This window comes from Sinocyclocheilus rhinocerous, unplaced genomic scaffold, assembly GCF_001515625.1.
Source record: "Sinocyclocheilus rhinocerous isolate Xijiao unplaced genomic scaffold, SAMN03320098_v1.1 scaffold208, whole genome shotgun sequence".
Taxonomy (NCBI): Eukaryota; Metazoa; Chordata; class Actinopteri; order Cypriniformes; family Cyprinidae; genus Sinocyclocheilus; species Sinocyclocheilus rhinocerous.
The window spans coordinates 86,867-111,322 of record NW_015650085.1 but is presented as its reverse complement, the minus strand read 5'-3'; the positions used below and the strand labels follow the sequence as shown (position 1 = coordinate 111,322).

General features: G+C 37.7%; 3 protein-coding genes and 1 pseudogene across 6 annotated transcripts; 1 reads left to right on the top strand and 3 right to left on the bottom strand.

Annotated features, from left to right (window-relative positions):
* Positions 1-234: 234 nt before the first annotated feature.
* Positions 235-11,155, bottom strand: selenoo2 (selenoprotein O2). 4 transcript variants are annotated; one of them, XM_016516470.1, is made up of 10 exons: positions 11,078-11,155; positions 5,277-5,480; positions 4,626-4,803; positions 4,214-4,344; positions 3,790-4,067; positions 3,530-3,663; positions 3,261-3,292; positions 2,352-2,537; positions 2,028-2,184; positions 235-1,946 (listed from the first exon to the last, which is right to left on the bottom strand). In XM_016516470.1, the coding sequence occupies exons 2-10, from the start codon at positions 5,417-5,419 to the stop codon at positions 1,725-1,727; spliced, it is 1,461 nt and encodes a 486-aa protein (XP_016371956.1). In that variant the 5' UTR covers positions 5,420-5,480; positions 11,078-11,155; the 3' UTR covers positions 235-1,724. The 4 variants fall into 4 exon arrangements, with proteins under 4 accessions (XP_016371956.1, XP_016371955.1, XP_016371954.1 ...); XM_016516469.1 differs by lacking the exon at positions 11,078-11,155 and adding an exon at positions 6,363-6,604; XM_016516468.1 differs by lacking the exon at positions 11,078-11,155 and adding an exon at positions 6,392-6,604.
* On the bottom strand, positions 7,885-10,068 carry LOC107711487 (tetraspanin-7-like). The gene is made up of 2 exons (XM_016516472.1): positions 9,185-10,068; positions 7,885-8,919 (listed from the first exon to the last, which is right to left on the bottom strand). Exons 1-2 carry the CDS (start codon positions 9,666-9,668, stop codon positions 8,312-8,314), a joined length of 1,092 nt encoding a protein of 363 aa, XP_016371958.1. The 5' UTR covers positions 9,669-10,068; the 3' UTR covers positions 7,885-8,311.
* Positions 11,156-11,619: 464 nt separating the features above from the next.
* Positions 11,620-14,432, top strand: LOC107711489 (zinc finger protein 135-like; annotated as a pseudogene).
* A 2,600-nt stretch (positions 14,433-17,032) lies between these two features.
* LOC107711463 (uncharacterized) lies at positions 17,033-24,062 on the bottom strand. The gene is made up of 16 exons (XM_016516443.1): positions 23,881-24,062; positions 23,353-23,546; positions 23,135-23,239; positions 22,939-23,034; positions 22,727-22,837; positions 22,523-22,646; positions 21,209-21,655; positions 20,871-21,117; positions 20,280-20,455; positions 19,970-20,195; positions 19,677-19,819; positions 18,768-19,017; positions 18,505-18,623; positions 17,704-17,953; positions 17,493-17,602; positions 17,033-17,286 (listed from the first exon to the last, which is right to left on the bottom strand). The coding sequence occupies exons 1-16, from the start codon at positions 23,909-23,911 to the stop codon at positions 17,033-17,035; spliced, it is 2,883 nt and encodes a 960-aa protein (XP_016371929.1). The 5' UTR covers positions 23,912-24,062.
* Between the last annotated feature and the right edge of the window lie 394 nt (positions 24,063-24,456).

Sequence of the window (24,456 nt, the reverse complement as noted above, 5' to 3'; positions counted from 1 at the left end):
GTCCTTTTACAGAGAATCTATATAGAAAGGCCAGGAATTTTTTCATGTTATAGTCTTTAGGCAAATTATAGTCTGATTTAATAACCACATTTTCATTTAACTAATGACCACTGAGATCTTAAAATTGTACATTCTTGTAATACATGCAAAAGAGCTTCATCAGTAGGGACTTCAGTTACTCAGCTATTATTGTGAAGCCTGTTGTTTTGTTTATGGAGAGATTACGGCATAATCTGCTCGTAAAGTAGTATTATACGACAACTACTCTAATAAATGTGAATGTAAAATTCTCCTTTTGTGTCTCTTTTTGTCCCAGTAAGGTGCTGATTCCACATACTCAAAACATGTGTGATGCACCTGACAAATATTAATTCTGAGATGTAGCCATTTTGACTTTTGCAATTCCTAAAACACATTGCTTTACTGTGATATTATTATTAAAATTATTAAAAGTAGTTTAAGACAGACAGTTATATTTACCGCTGTGAAATAAGTTCCAGATCTTTTTAATCCATTCATCCATTCAACTGTATATTTGCCTTGAATATTATTGAAGCATATCCAGTGTGAAATCCATGGCTCACACTAATTAGCTGCTTTGAATATTATTCAAATAACATTTAGGGGTTTTAGAACAATTTGCTTTACTGAATAAATAATGCAAAGAACTTTGAATCACAAAAACTATAATGTCTTCAGCCTTTCAATTTTAGGCTACACATGTATGTGTAATCATGTTCATCTTTTGTTATATCAGAAATGTACATACAGAACTCTTACGGCTAGGCAGTTGTATACTGTTACTAGAATCACAGTGTTCGGATGAAGTTAATGATTAAACTCATCTCAATGACATTTAGATCTCATTTTGTAATGTGGTTTGTTTGTTAATACTGAGTCCAACTACTTGTGAATAATGGCCTAATGTAAAATTGTGAACAGCAAGAGGCAAAAAACAAACAAACATACAAACATGATATTAAGACTAAATTTATTATAGAAAATATTGTAAAAAAAAAGAACGTTTAAACAAAATCAAGTGAACTGACTGACTGATTTGTGGCTAAATCTATTTGCTTTTATATATCAGTTTTTAATTGAATATGCCTCTCACAAAATCACAAAATGTATAGTATGGCAGACCTTAGAAGACTTTCACAGACTACTTTTATAGTGCTTTTTGGAGCTTGACAATATAAGCAAGGCAACCACTTTCACTGTAGCCTATGCAAAACAACAGCTTGGACATTCTGTTAAACTTCTACTTTGTGTTTTGAAAAACGTGGAAGCTAGTAAAATTTAGGGTGAAATTAAGTGATAAATGCATAATTAAAGAGTATGTATGTTTGTATGTGTGCACAAGATACTCCTTGTTTTTCAAACTCAGACAGGCCTGCTAAGCTGAACATCTGAATCTTCATTGATCAGATAATTGCAGAATTAACTGAGGTGAAATTAAAATATGAACAATTTAATCAGTTTCTAAATGTCATAGTCATAAAATTTTTTTTTTTAATTATAAAAAAGTATGCCTCATTTATTGTACCTATTGACATATGGCCATTTCTGCATTATCTGACCAGGAGTGCTCTGTGTTGCTCAGCCTCCCTCAACACTAACATACCTGATCAATACAGAGAAACTCAAAAGAGAATGTTCTACATTTTCTCTGGCTTTCTTTCTGTATTGGATTGGGCTGTGATGTTTGGGAGGCTTTAGGATGATCATGTGACACAGATCGTTCTGGCCCATGCAGGAGGTTTACTGTTATATGGAATCTGGTGAGTATCAGCTGCTGCTTTTCTTTTTGTGTTCTCCTTAACTTCCTGTCCCTTAATGCTGTTGCCATCAGCTTGGACTGACCCACTTCCTGCTGACCATACTGGACGCTCCAGATCCACACTGACCGAATAAGGGTTCTCCAAAACTTTAAGCAGCTGTTGAACCTGAAAAGTTTTTTTTTTTTAGATGAATACACCACAAAATGTCATTGTTTAAATTATTGCATTTCAATCATGACCTCTGACCTCTGAAAAATCACCCCTTTCAGCTGCTTCAATTGCATTCTGGGCAATGTAATTCCGTAGTACAACAGCAGGATTGGTGGAGTTCATAGATCTGACCCGTTCTTTCTCTACTGCAGCAGGGTCACTCACTTCGTCACATTCATGAGCCAGACGTCTCCTAACGTGGTGACCATAAATATCAAAAGCCTTGGACTTTCAATTCATGGTAATTTAATAAGTCATTAAAACTTGTATATTCATTTATATTTATTTATTAACAAAATAAGAATTTGTACCTAGTATACATGAAAATAAAGAGCTTGAATCTTGAATATGTATTTATACCTGTATTGTTTGACCCATCTCTGCCAATGATATCTCTGCTTTATTTTTAGCTCCACCTCATTGATTACGAGAAGCTCCTTCAGCCTGCCAATCTTTTCCAGTTGCTTGGCGACCTCTGGCTGATTGGCTACCATGTTGAACATACCTGGATTTGTCTCAGCCGTGGAGAGAATCATCTTCAACTCACTAAGAATGGACACAGAGGTACAACAAATGAAAGAAAATAAGGAAAACATAGTATAGGTGTTAAGTATCTCCAAAACTCCTTTTTACTTTTGAACATAAGAAATTATGAGGGGTCTCTCTCAACCATGGTTCAACAATCACAGTTACTGTAACTAAAACTAAAACCATAAAAATGTTCTTTACTTGAAATAAACGTTAACTGAAATAAAATAAAACATTTAAGCTAGTTAAAAGGCAACATTTTAATTTAGTTTAACTTGATATACTAAAATAACTAAAACCGAAAAAAAAATGAATAAAAAACAATATATGCATACATTAAAAAAAAAAATGTCAACATATTCTGTTACACCAAATACACAAAATAATGATCTTTAAAAAAGCATCATATGACCCCTTTAATGATGACAATTTTACCAAAAATAATATTTAAATGAAAAGTAAAATGAAAATAAAAACTGATTCAATGTATTAATAAAAACTCTCATAATATTTCAACGATAGTAAATTGCACTGGTCTTAATAAATAAATAAACTTAGGACATAATGAATAAGAAATACTAGGGCATACAAATAACAAATAATTGTGAAAAGTAATTGTGCATAAATATTTTTACACTCAGTGACACTCAGATTTACCTGTTTAGAGCTCATAATGCTTTTTCAGCTCTGTTTTAAAAGTCGCTAGAGACAAACCAATGCAAATTCATTCAGACAACATACCAATTCTCTTGCCTTGTCTTTCTTGCAACGTGCTGACAGCATCACATTAAGAGAAGAATGCAGAGTACAGGGAAATGAAATTTTGGTAACTTTTGCTCAAAACAATAGATTCTTGCACTTCACAGTCTGAAAATAAAAATAAAAACGGCATATTTGTCGATATGCATAAACTGGTGAAAAATACATTAAATTGTTTATTAGTATGAAGATTAGACCCTGAGAGGGTGCAGATCCCCTCACCCGGGCTGCATTGTAAGATGATTAGCCACCTTTAGTTCTTCCAGCGAGGCACACTGTCCCACGATCAGTTCCACTACTGAGTCTGTGCTGTCCCTGTCTTTCTGTTCACCTGCAGGACAGGACACGGCACTCAGCAGACGAAATGTGTTTGTGAAGTCTGCACCTGGAGCAGCAATAGATGAAAATATTAGGTAAGTAATTTGTTTTTGAGTAATCTGAGTCAACTTCCATCCAACTTTCCATTTTTATTCAACGGAAAACCGGAAATATCTCCTCACTCTCACTATACCTGTGATGTGCATAGTCTTCAATAAATCAGCCACCAGCTCCACATCCTCTGGTTGTTGTTGTCTCAGAAGACCCAGCTTCCTCCTCATGATGTCCAGGTAGCAGTCCTGATAAATGGTCATGAACTCATCTAAAATGGTCCCTGCTTTGGCTGACTGGAGCTCCGTGCCAAGAGCTTCTGCCAAACGTGCCAAGTTCCAGCGGCAGACATATGGCTGAGCTTCATAAGAATAACGGCCTTTCTTATCAGAGGCATTGCTCACAAACTCAGGGTCAAACCTGCAAATAACAACAATGTAGGTTTTTAGAATACACTAATAAACCAAGCAATTAGTAAAAGCACAACTTCTTTCAGGATGTAATTCGGTTGCATTTATTGCATTTTTGTGCAATTTAAAGCACAGTTTCTGTAGAGCTAAACAAACCTGTCCATGAAGCCAAATGGGCCATAGTCTATAGTGAGTCCCAAGATGCTCATGTTGTCTGTGTTGAGAACTCCATGGCAAAATCCCACACTTTGCCACAGGGCAACCAGTTTGGCAGTCCTCACGGTCACCTTGCAGTTCCACAGAATATAAAATAATATAAAAATAAGGTTTTTATAGTGGGAAAAGGTTCTTTTGATTATTAAAATGTTCTACACACTAATAAAATAAGGTTATATTATGAACTATTCACTGAAAGGTTCTTTAGGGAACCAAAATGGTTCTTCTATGGTATTGCTGTGAAAACTCCTTTTTGGAATGTCTATTTTTAAGAGAGTACATACAAATTCTTGTTTTAAGGTAATAGTGATAAAGTGAAGCTTGTTTTTAAAATGTATATTATTGTTAAAACCTCTCTGAAGAAGGAAGCATTCCTCTCTTGGCGATCTAAATGTCTTCGTTGTATTTCAGGGTAGAATGTTTCAATGACATAATCCAGAATTTGTGCACGAATATCAGTACGTCCAACACTAGGGCCATGTCTACCTGTGAAGTCATCCACAGGGTGGAAGATCTCAAACGAGCCAAATCTGGTGAGAAATATAGAGAGTTATGAGTCAGGGTACAGTGCTAACATTCAGTACAATTTAATGAAACTAAAAGTGCAGACCAATTTCAGTAGATATCATAATTCAGAGCCAAAAAATATTTTTAGGGATATATTCAAACGGTAGATGGTAGTATTTAGGTATTAAGACTTTATTCTGTATACTCTAAAATACTTGGACTAGCTTGGACATGAGTAACATCTAAAAAAGGCCTTGTGAGAGATCTATCACATCTCAGTGTGGACCCTTAAACAGCTTCTCTACATCCTTTGCTGACACTAAACCCAGTATTAAGGCTGCACAATTCAATAAATAGTTTCTTTATTTAGCAAACTTCAGGATTTTGAACTTCATTTTTACAAAATTCATTTTTACAACTTGGGATTATGGAAACGTAATGTGAGAAATTAATTTCTATGTGTGTCTGAGGATAGATATAAATAGAATTGCTCAACCTGATAAAGGTGGGTGCTATTCTGAGAACCACTGAGCACCTCTCTGGTCTGGGATTGCCACTGTAGAACGCATCCCTCTGGACATAAAGGTCAGAGGTCACCAGTGATCCCGCTGGTGTTGTGGGAATTCCCAATGCAAGCATGGCCTCACTGCACAGGAACTCTCGAATGCTGGAGCGGAGCACTTTACGCCCATCAGACTGCCTACAGTATACACAGATACTAAAGCTTATTTTTTTTAAAACAAAGCACATGGACATTTTTTACCCATTTTTGTTGGTTAATGGCTACCAGCAACTGTTTGGTTAAACTCTTCAAAATATTTTCTTTTGTGATCAACAGGTTTGGAACAACTTGAATGAAATAATTTTTATTTTGTGTGAACTATCCCTTTTAGGATTTCAAGGTAGATGAATACATCTATTGTTATGGGTTAAGAGTGGATTTTGGCTCATTATTCATAGTGAAAGAGAGATCAACTTGAGTTAGACCACAATCTAGCCATTGTTAAGATTATAAAATCCACATACAACACATAAGTCATGTTCTTAAGAATTACACTGTTTCAATCCAAAAAATACTTTTTGGAGAGTACCGGTAAAATGGGAGTGTGGCACAATGTTTAATGTTGGAAAAATACATTTCATTTTTGTCTTCTGTAGAGAACATATGCTTTTGGTTAACACAATGCATTACATAAACCTACTTACATATAAAATAAACAAATATTAAAACTTCTTAAAGCCTAAATTATGGCTTTTCTTTTTAATAAAAATTGTATATCTTTGCAATTCATTTATGCATAATAAATTTCTTATTATTTTTAACAGACCAAAATGCAAAAAGCATTTATCTACCTTTTAAGTATTATTACACTTAATAGTGGATATTAAGGTGTTATTGATATACATGTTACATGTACTTCCTATAGTAATAACAATAAATTATGCATAATTACATGCAACTAACAATAAACAAAACCCTCATTCTAACCCTAACAACATGTAGTTAATTAAAATTAATCAGTACTTAAATGTATAATTACACTGTAACAAGGACAAAGGGAAATAAAGAGTAACCTATTACTTAATGCAGTGAAGCCAAAGCAACGGTACCGAGAATAAGGCGTCAGTCCAGCGCCTTTAACCTGAATTTCCCACCGACCACAGGGGCTTGTGCTGATCGGGTTAGAACTTTGCTCAGCACCGGCCTCCACCTCCCCCAGATAACACACAGCACCGTCACAGCTGCCCGGCGAGATGACCAAACTGGTGTCCGCAGTAGCAGTGCGCAGCGGGCTCAGAGCCCGGAATCATCCGAGAGCCGCTTAGATATTCAGCCCCGTGCGGGTCACATAAAACATCGTCCGCGTTCAGTCCCAGTAAAGCAAGAGCCGCTTCTGATACCGCGACGAATGTGGGCTTGAGCGGAGGCTGCGGCTGCGGCTGAACACGGGAAAAACACGCTCCCGTCACGGTCCGTGAGCCCGGTTCTAGTGACGAATTCAACGGGAGTTTTTTCAATGCAACGTTGTTGAACTTTAGTCTTTGCAGTGGCGTGACACTTTGGGCCATTCTGATACTAATGACAGTTTGTCTTGCACTTGCACAGTGATCCGTTTGCAGCTCTGCTCAAGAACTTAATCCTTTGATGGATTAATGATTCAACACTGAGCACACAGAAAACCACAACAAATCTATCTATCTATCTATCTATATAATCTTATTACCATGCACCATCTGCAGTAATACATTTTACAGAAAGAGTAGTCTGAAGGATCTAATCATAGTTGTTTGTAGGTTGAAACTGAGATAAATTTCAATCACCTGGCAGGCCATTAAAGAGGCATCACTGACTGTCCCAGATCCCAATGATTCATCACTCACTTGTAATTGCAGTAGGGGTTGTGAAAAAGAAATACAGACTATCATAAATAAGAATGTTTAAAATCGCAGATTGAGGTTTGGTCAGCTACCTTTTGGGAGCCAAAATATAAATCAAGAGTCTATCCATTTTAAAAAGTACAATAAAATGCACCGTTTTGCTTCAAACTCCCAACCAGATGGAGCTGTGCATAGTGGGTTCAAACGTGGATTGTCTACAAAGTTAATAGCTGCTGGCATGCAGTTGTTCAACACATATTTTTACATATGAAAATAAAAATTACATATTTCAATTCATGTTTTTACTTTTTTAATTTGCTGCTCTTCAAACTCATATTCGATCTGGCTCCGTTCGTCTAAGTACTGCAGTTTTCACGATTGGGAATCAGATCCCAATAAATTAATGATTGGGAATCAGATCCCAATAAACAAATAAAACCAAGTTCAGCCATGCATTTTTCTTGTTTAATATTCTGTTTCAGTATATTAAATGAAATGGGTTGCAAGTGGCAATTCACAATGATGAATAATCACATTATTGTCACTAAAACAGCAAGGTTTAATACAACATGTGCACTTGGTCATGCATTCTGTATTAGAAATTAATTTAATATTGTTATTATTTTATGTTTATTTTTAAGAACAATACATATTTTTGTCTTTTTTCTTTCTTTTAATTGACAATATTTATATAATCAATGTACAATTACAATTACCTCCCGGTGAAGCATTCAAGAGCAAATCAGTATACTGTTTAGAAACCCCATGCACTCGACAATCAGTGTAACATATCTAATGGGCCATAAATAGAAAAACAATTTACAGAATATGAGACACAGTATATAGACAATTTCTAACTTTTTATATATAATATTTCAGTCAGTAATGAAAGCTAAATGTTCTATTGGACAAAAACATTAGTCATTCAGAGTCATGCAACAATCAGAAAGTTAATTATATATAAGATAATGCACATATTTTACTCTACCTAGACATTCAATCTAACCTTTACAACACAGTTGCAGTGTTTATTTGTTGCATTTGTCCAAAAAATGTTTACTGGTCTCTTCTGTAAAAACTGATCTGAACTCAAGAAACTGCAGCAAGTATATGAAAGTCTAGAGAAAGCAAATTCTTGATGCTTTTTTTATTTCAACGGGCTCGTCTTCGCAGTCTGGGTGAAAGACGATTGGCAAGCAGACATGCGAGGGCTATACCTGCCACCTGGGTGAAAGCAAGGCCCAGGACTGTTGCTGCAATATGAAAGACATTGTCATTTACCAAGCTGAAGACTTTGAGGAAACAACCGTGAGTGTGAATCCCTGCGAGCTTGATGTTCCTGAATCCACTCTCTGGCAATGGTCTATTGCGACAGCCTTTACGTTTAATACAACAACTGTCTGGTAATGACACAGAGGAATCATTCCCCAAACTTCCTGTTGAGTAAACAGCATCTTGAATAGCCCAATCAGACATGAGCCAATCACGCCAACCCTCAGCGCCACAGCACTCAAGCGCCCTCTGCAGGCTGTCCAGTGCATCTGCGTGGCCCTCGTCTTCTCCATAGTCCAAAACAGCTTTCTTAAGCCCGCTACGGAAACCTTCAGCGATATCCTCCCTGTAAAAGAGCCCTGAGAGACCCACCGCTAGTCCACCCATGAGTGTGGCCAACTGGAAGAAGCCGTATGCCCGCAGAAGGTAAGGAAGGTTGGCAGCCACTCCCAAACATCCCAAAAAGCCCCAAGCGGTCACAGCAGCACCTGTGCCTAACAAGATGATTGGCGCATTTGGGTAGCGGTTCGCAGAGAGTAGCATGTAGTCGGACAACGAAGCCTGCGCCCAGACACCTAGGGTGAAGATTGCAAGGCCTGCTGCCCAAAAAAGGAAGCTGAAAATCAGGAGTGCAAGGCGCAGCAAGGGCATGACTCCCACCGCCCGGCAGCACGGTGGGGCGGCACCCACTGCAGGCACAGGGGGCGCCAGCGAGGCCTCCGAGCACAGCGATAACGAAAGACACAGCAGCACCTGTGCCTAACAAGATGATTGGCGCATTTGGGTAGCGGTTCGCAGAGAGTAGCATGTAGTCGGACAACGAAGCCTGCGCCCAGACACCTAGGGTGAAGATTGCAAGGCCTGCTGCCCAAAAAAGGAAGCTGAAAATCAGGAGTGCAAGGCGCAGCAAGGGCATGACTCCCACCGCCCGGCAGCACGGTGGGGCGGCACCCACTGCAGGCACAGGGGGCGCCAGCGAGGCCTCCGAGCACAGCGATAACAAAAGACGTTGCTGTTGGTCAGTGTACTCTCGGGAGGGTGAGAGCAGATATCCAGGAAGTGCCGAAGGCCGTCGGGAAACGGAAGGTAAAGCCAGTCGAAGTGGGGAAGACAGTCTTTGAGCACTGTGCAGCTCTCTTTCCCACTCTTTTGCACGGCAGGGGCTTGGCCGAGCTGGTAGCGAGTCGTAAGGCGGCACAGAGCTCATGGCCCCGTCTTGTGCTTTATCTACCACCATTTCACTCTCTCTCTTTTACTCCTCCCTTTGTTTCGTCTTTCCTCATCTCTCCCGCCTGTGTTTTACGGCCGGTCATCAACCCACCAGTGCCTATTCACACCCTCGTTTCACCATAAATCATCTTTGGATGAACGCATGGCACGCTTATCTTCGCCTGCAGATTCTCCGCCCTCTATCCGATGTTTATTTGCGACATTTCTTACACTCTCTTGATACTCCTGCAATGGCTGTCTGACTACACTGCGTCTCTGATGATATGAAGGGGGGTTGGTAATTATATGACTATGATGCTGTTAACCCACACCGCCCTGATCTCCTTCTACTGGTGCAGGAGCCATCGGTTCAGGATCATAAATGTCTGTTCTGATCGATATGTGGCCTTTATAAACCTTTAATAATCTAATGTCTTTACAACTTTGCTATTGATTAGTTTTTAGATTAAATCTTATAGATTTTCAGAATTACTCATTCATGTTATGTGTGTTGGTGCATATTCAAGGACACACTTTATAGCTCTTTAAACAGGATTGAATGATGTGAATATTGAATTTGCTTTGACTTCATTGGCACATTCACTGGCAGTGTTGGGGGTAATATATTACAAGTAACGCAAGTTACGTAATCAGATTACTTTTTTCAAGTAACTAGTAAAGTAACGCATTACTTTTTAATTTACAAGAGAAAAAGTTACTTTTTCAAAACGTAACACATTACTTTCCATAAAAAGTAACTAAGTAACGTAATTAGTTACTTTTTTAATGGAGTAACGCAATATTGTAATGCATTACTTTTAAAAGTAACTTTCCCCAACACTGTTCACTGGTATTAAAACATAAAACTTTTAAACAGCATTGAAAGAGTTTACGGTAACACTTTACAACATGCATGCAACACCCGCTGAATGCCATTAAACAGCTTGAAAGATCAAAGACAATTTTTAATATAACTCCGACTGGATTCGTCTGAAAGAAGAAAGTCATATACACCTAGAATGACTTGAGGGTGAGTAATTTGGGGGCTAATTTTCATTTTTGGGTGAACTAACCCTTTAATGCACTGTGAATTAACATGAACTAACAATGAACAACTGTATTTTCATTAACTAACAAAGATGAATAAATACTGTAATAAATGTATTGTTCGTGGTTTGTTCATGTTAGTGAATACATTAACAAACATTAACTAATGGAACCTTATTGTAAAGTGTTACCGAGTTTACATGGATGTTGACTTGTTGGCTGACTTGTTGGACCTTCACACAATCAGGTCAAATTTTTTTTAATGCATAACAATTAATTCATTTTAATTTAATTCTAAAATTATTTGTAATAAGTATTCATATGCAGGCATAATTTATATTTGAAGCATCTAAGCACAAACATAAAAAGAAAGAATGATGTTTGACATACCTTCACTTTTTCTCATGTTGTGCTCCAGTTCATCCAAACCATGTAAAAAAGCAAAATACAAAGTCAACAGGCCTCAGTACTCAGGTAAGATGACGAAACATCATCAAGACACACTATACATTCTCTAACGTTAACCTCCTGACAACTTATGGCACAAATTCCACGATTTCCCCACATAATAAATGTAATAAATGTTCCATAATACTCAATTGCATTTCTATTTATCTTATGCACTTTGTCACACTCCAAAGATGGATTTTACTTATCTGTTATGCCATGTATCCTTGAATCACTTGCAAATATATAAATTGACATATTTTGTTTTACAACAGGTGACAGCGCATCTGTTCTCCGCCAGCCCTGAAGCGGTGTCGTGCACCTTCAAACATGTTAAAAAAGCGCGGAATAAAGATCTACTTCCGGTTATTTCCGGTATCCCGGTTGAGCGTTGTTGTTCGTTGCTTCGGTCAACTTCACGATAGTCGTTCGCCAGTGCGTTTAACCGCTATTATGGTTTAATTCTGTGACACGATGCGTTCAGAGTTTGATTAAAAGACAAATATCGATTTATTCTAACCATAAATAATGGAACTCCTTAACGTAGAGAGTCGCGAGGCAGGTGAGTTTTAATTAGCTTGTGAGCTAAATGCAAAGAGAGTGAAGCTAGCACAACCAATCCTATTAAAGTTGCTCACACACACACACACACACACCACACAACTCAAAACACATTTTGTTATATTATTTTTTAGAAAGGACCCGGTAAAAAAAAAAAAAAAAAAAAATCATATTTTGTTCTTTTGCCATTATTGGAACTGTATTGTTAGAAAAACCTTTATAAAAAGTGTCCATGATAAATAATGACAGTTGGAATACATTTATAATCTAGTTAGATTAGAACTCTATTCATATTATTACTTAAAATTACTCATTAAAACAATATTTATTTTGCTTTGTGTTTAATATCTAAGAGTAGTTAAAGTTCTTCGCATGCATGTAAAGGTTAATGTGCAATGAATATATAAAATTATTTTTGAGCCATGTAACTTTTGCACTCCACCTGTTACAGGTTAACTTGCTTAGCGTTAACACAACTATAAGCCTGATTTCTTCTTGTTATTGTCTATAAAAATTGTGTTACCTATAAATTGATGTGTGTGCATTCAGTTCGTTAAAACAAGAATTCAATTTTTAAATCAAAATTACAATTTAATGCATCCTAATAAAGTTTATCAGAATTATTAAGATCTTTTTATATTATACTCTGATATTTATCTGCAGTTTTTTCCCCTCTTCTCCCCCAAGCTCTCCCTCTCTCTGCACTGCGTCTGGTTGTGCCACCTCTTAGGCTTATGTCAGCGTTTCTATGGCAGGTGGTTCAGCGTCGTAATGTGACACAGTATGGGAAGCTGGAGCAATTTGTGGTGCTGGTGACTGAGACCGTGCCAGACATCATGAGTCGGAGTCTGGTTAATAAACTGATCTTTCACCTGCGGAAAAAGGTAGTCATAATTAAGCAAAATATTTAATGTACTTATTATTATTTTTTGAAATACTGCACAGTCTGAGACAAGTAACTTGGGATTTTTTTTCTTTTAGGTGATATTAGAGCTTTGTCTGAAAGATAAAATGCCAGATCTGTGGATCATTCAAGCACATCTGGATTCTCTTCGAAATCTCACACATAAAGTAATTAATGTTGTTTTTGTAATTGCACTAACCATATACAGAAATTCAGTTTTAGCAAGTTATCAGTGTCGTTTTTTTTTTTTTTTTTTCTCAATTTGTTGCAGTGTAAAGATGTGGAAAGTGAGATCATCAATAACAAATTTATCAGATTGGTGCACAGCATTTTAGAGGACGCAGTTTAGAGCAGTGGATCTCAGAATTAACTGGAAAGGGCATCTCTCTACCAGTTTTGCCTCCAACTCCTGTTGAGATTGTGAGGGAGGAGACCATCTACGTTCCTGTCATAGAAAGACCACCGTCTGTGAAGTCCATCATCCATAGAAAGAGCAGTCCACCTCGAGCAACAGTTTCCAAAAAGGCAGCGGCCACTCCTTCTGAGTCCCAGACAACGCAGGAGGAGAAAAGACACAGCTGTCCCGAGTGTCACAAAGAGTTTCGCTTCGAATGCCTGCTGAGGAATCACATGCGCACTCACACGGGCGAGCGGCCATTCCAGTGTTCAGACTGTGGCAAAAGCTTCAGGTGCCTCAGCTTCTTGACCAATCACATCAAAACGCACTCCCTCACCAGACCTTTCAAATGCATGCAGTGCATCAAGACCTTTCGCAAGAAAGCAGACCTCATCAAGCACATCCGTGTGCACACTGGTGAGAAACCACACAAGTGCACCATCTGTGGCAAAAGCTTCTCCCAAGGCTCATACTTGAAGATTCACTGTGAATGCCACACCTCGGAGAACCTGCACCAGTGTCCTCACTGCGACAAAAGCTTCCCGACTGCATTTAAGCTGTCCATTCATGTCCGCTACCACTCCATGGAGCGCTCGTACCAGTGTAACCAATGCGGGAAGAGTTTCATCTATGCCAGCCTCCTTCGAAGACACAAAGGTTATCATGCAGGTGAGCGCCAGTATCTGTGCTCCATCTGCGGCAAGTCCTTCGTCTATATGTTCGACTTGAAAAAGCACCAGCGCAACCATGAGAGACCCCGACTCAAGATCCCATGCACCCTTTGTAATAAGACGTTTGCGGGACCTGAGATGCTGAGGTGCCACTTGCGCATACACACCGGAGAACGTCCGTTCCGCTGTAAGATTTGTGGAAAAGCCTTCTCTCAGATCGGGAACATGAAGAGACATGAGCGCGTGCACACGGGCGAGAGGCCGTTCACTTGTGAAAGATGTGGGAAGACGTACAAGCACTCATCTCACCTGAAGAACCACATGCTCAGCCACACGGGCGAGCGGCCGTGGCAGTGCTCTCATTGTGGGAGGAGCTTCAAGTTCGCTGGGCCTCTTAAGAAGCATGAGAGAACTCACTTGGGCGAACGAGGAAATCGTAGAAGGACCTATGACCAAACACGTAGCTGCATGAAACCAGAACCCAAAAGCCCTTAATTGAATGTAGGGATCTTGCGGTTTAATAATGATCAGCTGACATGTGATTATCTAGTCATTACTTTAAAAGGTAATATAATTTAGTTTTCCAAACCATACTTTATGCAACTCATAATTGAAATTACATATGGAAATACTTTATAAATTCTTACTTTACATAGTTTGTGGCATTTAAAGGAATAGTTCACCGGAAATTGAAAGTTTGTTCAAAATTTACCCTCAGGCCATCCAAGATGTAGTTGAGTTTTGGAGAAATTTGGAACAGATTTGGAGAAATTTGCTCACCAATGGATCCTCTGCAGTGAATGGGTGCCATCAGAATGAGAGTCCAAACAGCTGATAAAAACATCACAATAATTCAAGTAATCCACAGTCCAGTCCATCAATAAGTAGTGTCATGATGGAAAATCTGCTTGTACATTGGAAACACATTTGTTCATTGGAAAGACATTTTTGACATTCCTGATTCAGATGAGATTACTTTTTCAGTGGAGACAGTAATATTATGGATAAAGGATTTCTATTTTAGCCTTTAAATTTAAAATTAGATTTCAATTTGAAGTTAAAAAGGTCTTGATGGATTAGTTTCTTACAAACACACACATTTTTGCTTCACAAGACATTGATGGACTGGAGTGGTGTGGATTATTGTGATGTTTTTATCAGCTGTTTGGACTCATTCTGATGGCACCCATTCACTGCAGAGGATCCATTGGTGAGCAAGTGATGCAATGCCTAATTTCTCCAAACTGGTTCCAATGAAAGAAAAAAGCAAAATGCTCATCTACATTTTGGATGGCCTGAGGGTGAGTACATTTTCAGCAAATTTTCATTTTTGGGTGAACTATTCCTTAAGGTTTACAACAATTGATTTCTTCAATCCAGAAGGCTTGTTGTCCTAGTCACTGTGATATCTCAATCATGCTGGACAAGTCATTTCAACAAACAAACCAATAAATAATCTGTTTATTGCACAGTAAAATACCTAAGAACAAAAGCAATGTGAGCTTAAAACCTCTCAAAAAACTTTGTTGTCCACCTCAAAAATTTAGAAGCATATTGGATATACTCACTGTAACAAAAATATTGTCCACTTTTCCTCCAACACTGAATAATGCAGTGTGTTTTTGTACACAAATGTCCTGTACCGATTCTGACTGGATGTGAAATTCATCCTTAATTTGGCTCATGCCAATACACATTGGATATACTCTTAAAAAGAGATTGAGATTTGAGCAGTGGGCTTTGGCATTATCCTGTGTAACAGTAACTTACATTTGTATAAAGAATATATTCAATTTTGATAAATCTAGCAAATATACTTGAAAAGCTAATGCTTATGTACAAAAAGGAAATTCTTTTCAGTGTTTTACCCATGTAGCACAAATTTGTTTCCTTTTATAATACAAATATACAATATAAATCCAATTTCTGTAAGTTTTTTTTTTTTTTTTTTAAAGATTATGCACTCAGAGGAGAAATCATTTTGCACCAGGAAGAAAAAGATTTACTAAATTCCTCACAGTTATTCCATTATGTTCTATAATTTGTTACAATGAAAGACTTTTCCTTCAGTTCAGACTTCGTTCTTCTAATTCCTGTTATTTGAGTCAGTTCCATGGTTGTAAGGATCATATTATTCAGTACACCTCTGGCTTCTGGACTAACGCAAGTTCTCAACTTACTAGGCAAATCGCCAAGCAGCTGAGACTAATTAAAGTTCAGTGTTAAACTTGACCCTGTGAAAATGTGAGACCACATGGCAACAGCACCATTATGCAAATTCTTTCAGATTTACAGAAATGTGCTTAATACAGTGCCAGTGTGCTGTATTTTGATGCACAAAGAACTTGAACAAATAAGGTTCTGTATTTCTGTTGCTTGATAGTGGAAGTGTTGGATTTTTTAGTGATAAGTTCATGCTTGGAATTCAGCCGATTAAAGGTTTGTGTGTGTCCTTTTGCCATCCTCCACAGTCCGCATGACAGAAAGTACCTCAGTCAGATGTGGTTTATAATCCTCAGCCCAGATATCCAGGAGAATATGGGTCTCGCTCCCCCTCCAGACTAGTGTAGCGTAATCAGACTGGAAAAGTGCAGTAGCAAAATGTGGCTGATTACCAACAAGTGTTTTTATGTCTTCAACCATATATTTCCTAGTACATTTGAATTAACATTTGACATTAAAGGTGACGTAGAAACATTTTCTATGTTAAAATAAAATCTCCTTAATCTCCATTTGTATTTTGATGCCCCTGTCATATGTGCACATTATTTTTTCTGTTCTTCTTGGTGGAAATCACACCTTTAAAATCTGATTTTTTTTCTTCTTTTTTTCACAGTTCAGATTCACCTGAGCTCTGCTTTTGCAGACCTGCTAGTGTTTTTTTCTCCCAACTGCCTCTGGCTCCTGAGCCATGGTGGTTTCGGCATCATCTAGAGGGTATTTCTCAAATATTTTATTTAGCTGTTAAAAAGAAATGTTTCTTGAGCAGCATATTACAATGATTTCTGAAGGATCATGTGACACTGAAAACTCAAGTAATGATGGTGAAAATTCAGCTTTACCGTCACAAGAATAAATGACATTTTTTAAAAATATATTACTATGAAAACAGTTATTTGAAATTGTAATAATATTCCACAATATTACTGTTTTTACTGTATTTTTAATTTTTAAAAATGCAGCTTTGTTGAGCATAAGAGAAATCTTAATTATTCCAAACTTTTGACCTATAGTGTTTGCTGAGCAGTAAAGCAGTACACAATTATTGTATTCTGAACATAACCTTTAAGAACTGGTCATCAATGCATTAACAGACTTTAACATCTTTAACACCAGTATTAAAGCCTGCTGAGTCTGGTTCTCACTCACCCATCATAGTAAAACTGGGACTTGAGTCTTTTCACACGTGAATGGCACTGCACGCCTGTTCGATTGAAACCCAGTGCCATCATTCTCTTTGAAATATATCTGTATATGTGCCTGTTTTTGGGGCAGGACATGAGGCTGTGCTGCACACGGTCATCGCCCCAAATGTCCAGCAAGGCCTGCGTCTCCCGGTCCGACCAGGTCATCTTCCTGCCGGATTCAGATACGGCTACCATGGCTGCCTCCTGGTATTCTGAGGGAGAACGAGTGGATGAAAAAAAAAAAAACAATCAATTACAGTAATGATGATCATTATCAATAGTTATAACAAGAAATCTTAAGTAAAACAGCTAAAAGAGACTTGATTGTCCTAAATGTTATTTATTTTTATTTTGGGGTGAAATGTGACGTGAGATTCACCTAAAACAAAATGAATGAATGAATTTCAAAGTCACAAACCTGCATCTTTATCATCTTCATCATAGACAACCATGGAAAAGGCCTCATCATCACCCAGAACCTGCTCCAGTTTATCATAGTACTTGCAATCTACGTTCTCTATGCCACATCTAGATGAGAACAATATGGAGAAATTATTAAACCTCAGATAAAAAGAAAATAAAGTGGATGAAAAGTTAAAGCCAGTGTCATCAAGCAAAAATAATCTCACTTTTTTCTTTCGTAACACTGTCGGAAATTCTTTGTCAGGTTCTTGATTTTCCATCTACATTGCTCTGGTGTTTTTAAGAATCCCTGATTGTTCATTCTCTCTGCTATATCAGTAAACAGGTGGATGTTATGGTCGGATCCTCTCAGGGCTTCCTGCACCTCATCTTCCACCCATATGTCTATTAGAGCTACAGTTTCAGAGTCTGACCAGGATGTTGTCTGGTTTAAACTGCCGCAGATATCCTGGGAGTCTGACAGAAGGAAAGACTTTATTTTAACTGGAGTATCAAAAATAGCCATTACTACAATTTATAAAATGATTTTTGGGCTGAAGTTTTGACAAAAACAAATATACTGTAATATATAACCCTTATTTTATGTATTATGAGACAGATTTGGAGAAATGTAGCATTACATCACTTGCTCACCAATAAATCCTCTGCAGTGAATGGGTGCCGTCAGAATGAGAGTCCAAACAGCTGATAAAAACATCACAATAATCAACAAGTAATCCACACCACTCCACGGCAGCATTTCGCTTCACATGATGTTAATTGATGGACTGGAGTGGTGTGGATTGCTTTGTAGATTATTGTGATGTGTTTATCAGCTGTTTGAACTCTCATTCTGACGGCACCCATTCACTGCAGAGGATCCATTAGTGAGCAAGTGATGTAATGCTAAATTTCTCCAAATGTTTCCATGAACAAACAAACTCATCAACATCTTGGATGGCCTGAGCGTAAAGTAAAGAATACACATTTCAGATCTGGCACACTAACTAGATGTTTAATAAAAGTACCTGATTTGATGCTATTGTTGGGTTCGTTATCTCCTGACACTTTGGAGGAAGCATTCCTTCGAAAAATATCTTCCATCAGATCATAGAACTTGAATTCTACACGTTCAGCTTCAGGTGAGCTGCACAGAAAAAACATGCACTGAAATTATATGTAGAAACCATTAAAGATTATATTTAGTGCTCAAGCCATATTCATAAATAATGTGTTAATGTAATTGCAATCTTATTTTAAGCTGCATAACACGTTGAATACGTTCACTGACCTCAAGCTGTCCCTGCACTGCCTGTAGCTGATTTTGAGTCGTTTGATTCTGGTGTGGCACTGCTCAGCGGAGCGCAGGTATCCGTGGGCATTCAGTTTCTCTGAGATCTCGGAGTATATGTGTCCATTGTGAGGGCAGCGTTGAAGGTTCTGCTGGACTTGCTCATTGCCCCATAACTGGAGGAGAATCACTGTCTCGCCATCGGACCATGCGACCTTCTTTCTATCGTCCATGCAGTTCATTGCTGTTTCTGTGTTGGGTGATGATAGGAGGACATGACATAGTGACCCCAAAAAGTATTAGACACTTTTGGACAATTACGTCATGCTTAAAAATTTATGAAACCCCATACATGACACATGAAATGGCTAGAAGACCAATTTATGCAGCATGTCCTCTGTTTCATTTTAAAAAAGTTTGGGGTTGGTATGATTTTTTAAAGTAGTGTTTTTGATCAAAAATACTGTAAAAACGGTGAAATATTATTACCATTTAAAAAAAACTGTTTTCTATTGTAATATATTTTAAAATGCAATTTATTCCTGTGATGCAAAGCTGAATTTTCAGCATCATTACTCCAGTCTCAGTGTCACATGATCATTCAGAAATCATTCTAATATGCTGCTCAAGAAATATTTCTTATTATTACCAATGTTGAAAACACTTGTGCTGCTTCAGATTTTTGTGGAAACAGACTTTTTCAAGATTTTTGATAAATATAAAGTCTATAAGAATCACATTTATTTGAAACAGAAATATTTTGTAGCATTATAACTGTATTTACTGTCACTTTTGATTTAATGCATCCTTTCTAATTAAAATAATACATTTCTTTCAAAATTTTGACCTCAAACTTTTGTACAGTAGAGTAATACAAAACAATAGTTTACATGGATGACAGGAACAAACCTATTTTCTGGTACTTGTACACCTGATATTCAATGTCCGTTGAGTCCTCCTCTTTGATCTGTGATGAGCATGGCTCTTCATTAGCCATAATTCTCTCCATCTGTTTATAGAATTTAAATTCTACATGTTCTTTGCCCTCAGTGCTGCAAAAAGAATCAAGAAATGCACTTTCAGTTATTCAAAATAATACAACAGTGCAATTAATTATATTCACTAGATTCTCATGTCAGATGGGTTTGCTTGTTGGGTTTGAATTTTTTTGACAATGATGCAAAAAATGTTAGGGCGCTCACTGTTTACTCTCGTAAGACTGTTTGAAGCACAGCTTCAGTCTTTTCACTCTACTTTGACACTGCTCTGCTGTTCGGATGTAACCGTGAGCGGCCATCTTTTTTGAGATCATGGCAAAGATGTGTCCGTTCTGGAGAACCCCTCTCAGCTCTCGCTGGGTTTTGTCCTCTCCCCAGATCCTGATGAGGGTTTGCGTCTCCTGGTCTGTCCATGGGATATTCCTGGTGCCTTGAGAAGCCGTACATGAAAATTTGAATAACAATATATCAAGTCTTTTATAGTTCATAGAATATGTCCAGAAAATACGAGTACCCTCTAGTCCGACGTGACCAATAACATCCCAATCAGTGTCTTCTGCCTGCTGTCCTGAGGATTCTTCTGGAATGCTGACGTCAGTAATAGTGTCTTCCTGTTCTGTAGATTCTTTACGGCACAGAATTTTCTCCAGCACATTATAGAACTTCCATTCCGGTTTCTCTCCTTTCACACTGCCAAAAAAATACACATTCAGTTCACTTACAATTAAAGGAAAGAAAACCAGCTTTATTAGAAAAAAAATCAGTTTCACATTGTAAAGATTCATATACACTGCTGTTGAAAAGTTTGGGGTCAGTAGGGCTGCATTTATAACAATATATTATAACAATATATAAATGTATATATATATACATTTATATATCTTACTGACTACATGTGTACTATGTGTCATATTAATGTCTTGTCTAAAAAGATGGATCCTTTTTTAACTATATACATAAAGTTATTTGGTGCAAAATTGATGGCCCTAAAATATTTCTTTAAAGTCAACATTAAATGACTCCCAATAATAACAATAAAACCAATAATATTCAGTAAGAAAGTCTATTTCATGTTGACTGAAACTGCATTTATGATTTAGCTCACATGTTTTCATGGCATTGTCGAAAGCTCATTTTCAGGCGTTTTATCCTGGTGTGACACTGCTCTGCCGTTCTGGTAAAGCCTCTCTCGAACATCTTCTTAGAGATGAGGTTGAATATGTGTCGGTTGCGGGCACAGTCTTTTAGACTCCGCTGGACGCCGTCTTTCCCCCATATGTCAATGAGGCAGAGAGTTTCCTCCTCTGACCAAGGGACTTTTGAAGCATCAGAGGTCTGGTAGGAAGACTCTTCTGAGTAAATAAAGCAGAAAAGAGTTTAAATCTGCTCAGTTGCTTATATTATAGTAAGTAATCAAAACAAATATAATTACAATGAACTGACCTGTGTATGCACCCAAATGATCGATAAATGTGAACTCTCTGGACACGTCTGCACTGTCGTCTCTTTTCCTTTTAAAGGATTTTTTGGAGTTTTTTTTGGTGTGTGTCGGATTCAGCTCTTCACCAAGAGAGCTATCAACGTAACCATTAATCTTTCTACTAGATCCGGCACCTGTGATTGGCCAGTTCTGATCATCGTCATCCTCTTCATCCTCTCTCTCCTCTATCTCTACTTTGAATTTTCTCTTTTTAGCCATCCAGCCGAGCGTATCGGGATCAGACACGTTTTTTGAAGTGTGGTATTCATCTTTGTCTTGACCATCTAAATCGGCTACTGATTCAGACGGGTCACCAGATTCTGAGTGATTGCTGGAAATGACGACTCGAACCAGTGGAGGGAGAGACTGAGATGAAAATGTACAGCTGTTATAAGCAGAGTGAACATACTCTGCAACAGAGAAAGTAAAATAGACAAAAAGACTAATTAAACATCAAATTAAAGATCATCCTTACAAACACTTGTCAGATGCTTGTGGGGAGAATAATTAATTGAAGGTGTTTGTGTAGCATAATGTTATTTTCTGCTAGTTTAATTAAGTAAATGTTAATTAATTGTTTTTTACGCCTTTTTAATTGCATTTTTTAATGTGTACTTATGTAGCATATTTAAAAGAGTTTCTGTTGTTGACGTTTTTGTGGTTACCATTTTGCTGAAGAGTACTTAGGTTGTGGTTAAGTTGCAGAATAGTTATATATGATGACAACTAGGAAATGTTATTATAGATTATGGACTGGTATTTTGGCCAGATGCAATGGTTTAAACTTAAAAACGTCATAATAATGGAAGTGTTTCAAACAAACGCACAGCTTTCCACTTTTCAAGACTTTAACTGATGAACTGGAGTGGTGTGGATTACTTGTGGATAATTGTGATGTTTTTAATCATCTGTTTGGACTCTCATTCTGACGGCACCCATTCACTGCAGAGGATCCATTGGTGAGCAAGTGATGAAATGCTAAATTTCTCCAAATCTGTTCCCATGAAGAAACAAACTCATCTACATCTTGGATTGGATTTCATTTTTGGGTGAACTATATATTTAAGACCTCCCAAATGGTTATGCTTAGTGAAACTATCCCTTTGTAATTCGGATTTCGTTGGTGAAACTGTTCTTTTGTCATTTTGATTGTATAAGCCATCTTAACAAACAAGGACTGAGAGAGTCAAAACTGCATCTTGTATTCACACAACATAGAAGCATCTAATATAGCTTTTCACATGGATATGGCGTAATTTAAGGTTAAAAACTGCTACCATTGTCCTGAAGATTTCCATTAGCTCTGTGATGTTCAAGAAGGGTCTTCATCTGCTTTGGGACCGAAACTGAATGAAGGCATTGCTCCAGAAGCGACGGGCAGGTCCTGAGCCAAGAGACGGTCTGAGGAACACAACCAGACCAACGGTAGCATTAGTAATACAATAATAGTGTTCAGTTGCTTTACATATTTATTGACATACCTGTGAAAGGTCTGGGACTGACATCATCCGATCAAACTGCAAGAGGAAGTCTTCCATAAGTGTCTGTAGGTTTTTGTCAAACTTGGGGCCGTATTCTTCTGGGAAAATGTTCTATTATTTACACAGGGTTGGGGAAAAAGTTAATTAATTTCATGGCACAGAAACAAAAACAGAAAAAACAAATGCTGTGAGCATGTTTATGTGTTTGTAACCTGGAAGAAATTCTCTCTCTCTTCAGGGTTGCTAATAAGGGTCCGAATGAGGTCCAAGAAACAGGCCTCAGATTCCTCCATGTCTTCATCAACCACCTGTAATGTATAAAGTCTATTAAATATGTGCTTACATTTTAATTCAAGCACAAATGTGATGTTTCAAAAACCTCCAAATGGGTTCTAAACATGACTTGACCTCATTGATTGCACTGATGACACGAGGAGCATGGATTCGATCCAGGTGAGGCTGAATATCTTCCAGGTCAACCTGATATTTACCACGACACAACTCCAAAAGACGCTGTGAAAAATAAAGCGATATAATACCGAAACCGACAATCTTGTGGAAAGCCCAATCTTTAACATGGTGGTTCCTAAATATTAGCTGTTTTCATGTACCGTGATGTTTCTTACCCTTGCTCTTAAGCCAAATATCAGCTGAGTTCTTTGATTGTAATTCAGAAGCTCTGGCAGAGTCTCTGTCACCAAGGTTACAAACTCCTCCAGCATCCCATAGTGCTTTACCTGTCTCTGTTCAGTCACCTGCCACATGGCTGCAGACAGTAACCTTGATGGTGGAATGATGAAACTCATCAATGAAAGAGGGTCTGATAATTAAAAACAAGACAAATAGGAAACACATGCAATGAGAGGCAGCATATGCTTTTCATATTAAACAGCTTTGACCTTATAGTCTGGATTTAAATATCTTGTAATTGCATATCTTGTAATTGCATTTTGTTTTGAAAATCCTTAAAATTTAAATGAATCAAAATACATTATTAGAACATCAGATGTGCTTTCATTTAAAAGGAAGTTACGTGATAATCGTGCAAATTAAAATTACTTGAATTCATTAAATTGCTTACACTTTAACATGCTGATTTGTTGTGTTGTATTTTACAAAAAGGGGAAAACAGACAGGAAAAACAAATTACTCACCTTCGATTTTCTTGGTCCAAAGCGCTTCCATTGTTTACAACTTCAAGTTTAAACAATCTCGAAATTAATATTTTCAACAGCTGTGTGAGTCATAATTCAGAAGAAAAGCGCTATTAGGGACACTTTTTAATTTCGATGCGCTTTCCACTTGACCATTTCCTACGTTTCAAAACACTGGACTGAATGACCCACATTCCGGTCTAATCCGCTTTGGTCTGGTCTACAGTGTAATTCGAGTTCTCCCTCTGGTGGTGCAAAACCACATTATACTAGTTTAGCGAGACCATCTCGCAAACTCAGCTCCCAAACCATTCTTTCCGTTCGCTGTTGTTTTATATGCGTTTTACTGTTAATGTGGTTTAATCTAGACTGGTCTGGGGCAGGAGATCCAGACACAATTATGGATTTATGCTCATGTTTTAGAAATTGGTCAAATTGAGTCGACTTTTATTATGAAGGATGTGGCCGTGGTTTTAGCTCATGAATATTTAATTAATGAATGTCAACGTTGCTTTGGTAACCTTCCGGGAGTTTCGATCACGTGTTCTTATTAATATTCATAACTCACCATACCAA

What these genes read in the sequence shown, in the direction of transcription:
- selenoo2 (XM_016516470.1), bottom strand. Translation starts at nt 5,419, where the DNA reads ATGCTTGCATTGGGAATTCCCACAACACCAGCGGGATCACTGGTGACC. An exon ending in CCTCGCTGGAAGAACTAAAG is followed by an intron (nt 3,293 to 3,529) that starts GTGGCTAATCAT and finishes TGATGCTGTCAG; the next exon opens with CACGTTGCAAGAAAGACAAG. An exon ending in AAAGGGGTGATTTTTCAGAG is followed by an intron (nt 1,947 to 2,027) that starts GTCAGAGGTCAT and finishes AAAACTTTTCAG; the next exon opens with GTTCAACAGCTGCTTAAAGT.
- LOC107711487 (XM_016516472.1), bottom strand. Translation starts at nt 9,668, where the DNA reads ATGGTGGTAGATAAAGCACAAGACGGGGCCATGAGCTCTGTGCCGCCT. An exon ending in AATCATCTTGTTAGGCACAG is followed by an intron (nt 8,920 to 9,184) that starts GTGCTGCTGTGT and finishes TGTTAGGCACAG; the next exon opens with GTGCTGCTGTGACCGCTTGG.
- LOC107711463 (XM_016516443.1), bottom strand. Translation starts at nt 23,911, where the DNA reads ATGGAAGCGCTTTGGACCAAGAAAATCGAAG. An exon ending in GTACAAGTACCAGAAAATAG is followed by an intron (nt 19,018 to 19,676) that starts GTTTGTTCCTGT and finishes CACCCAACACAG; the next exon opens with AAACAGCAATGAACTGCATG. An exon ending in CAGTGTTACGAAAGAAAAAA is followed by an intron (nt 17,603 to 17,703) that starts GTGAGATTATTT and finishes GTTCTCATCTAG; the next exon opens with ATGTGGCATAGAGAACGTAG.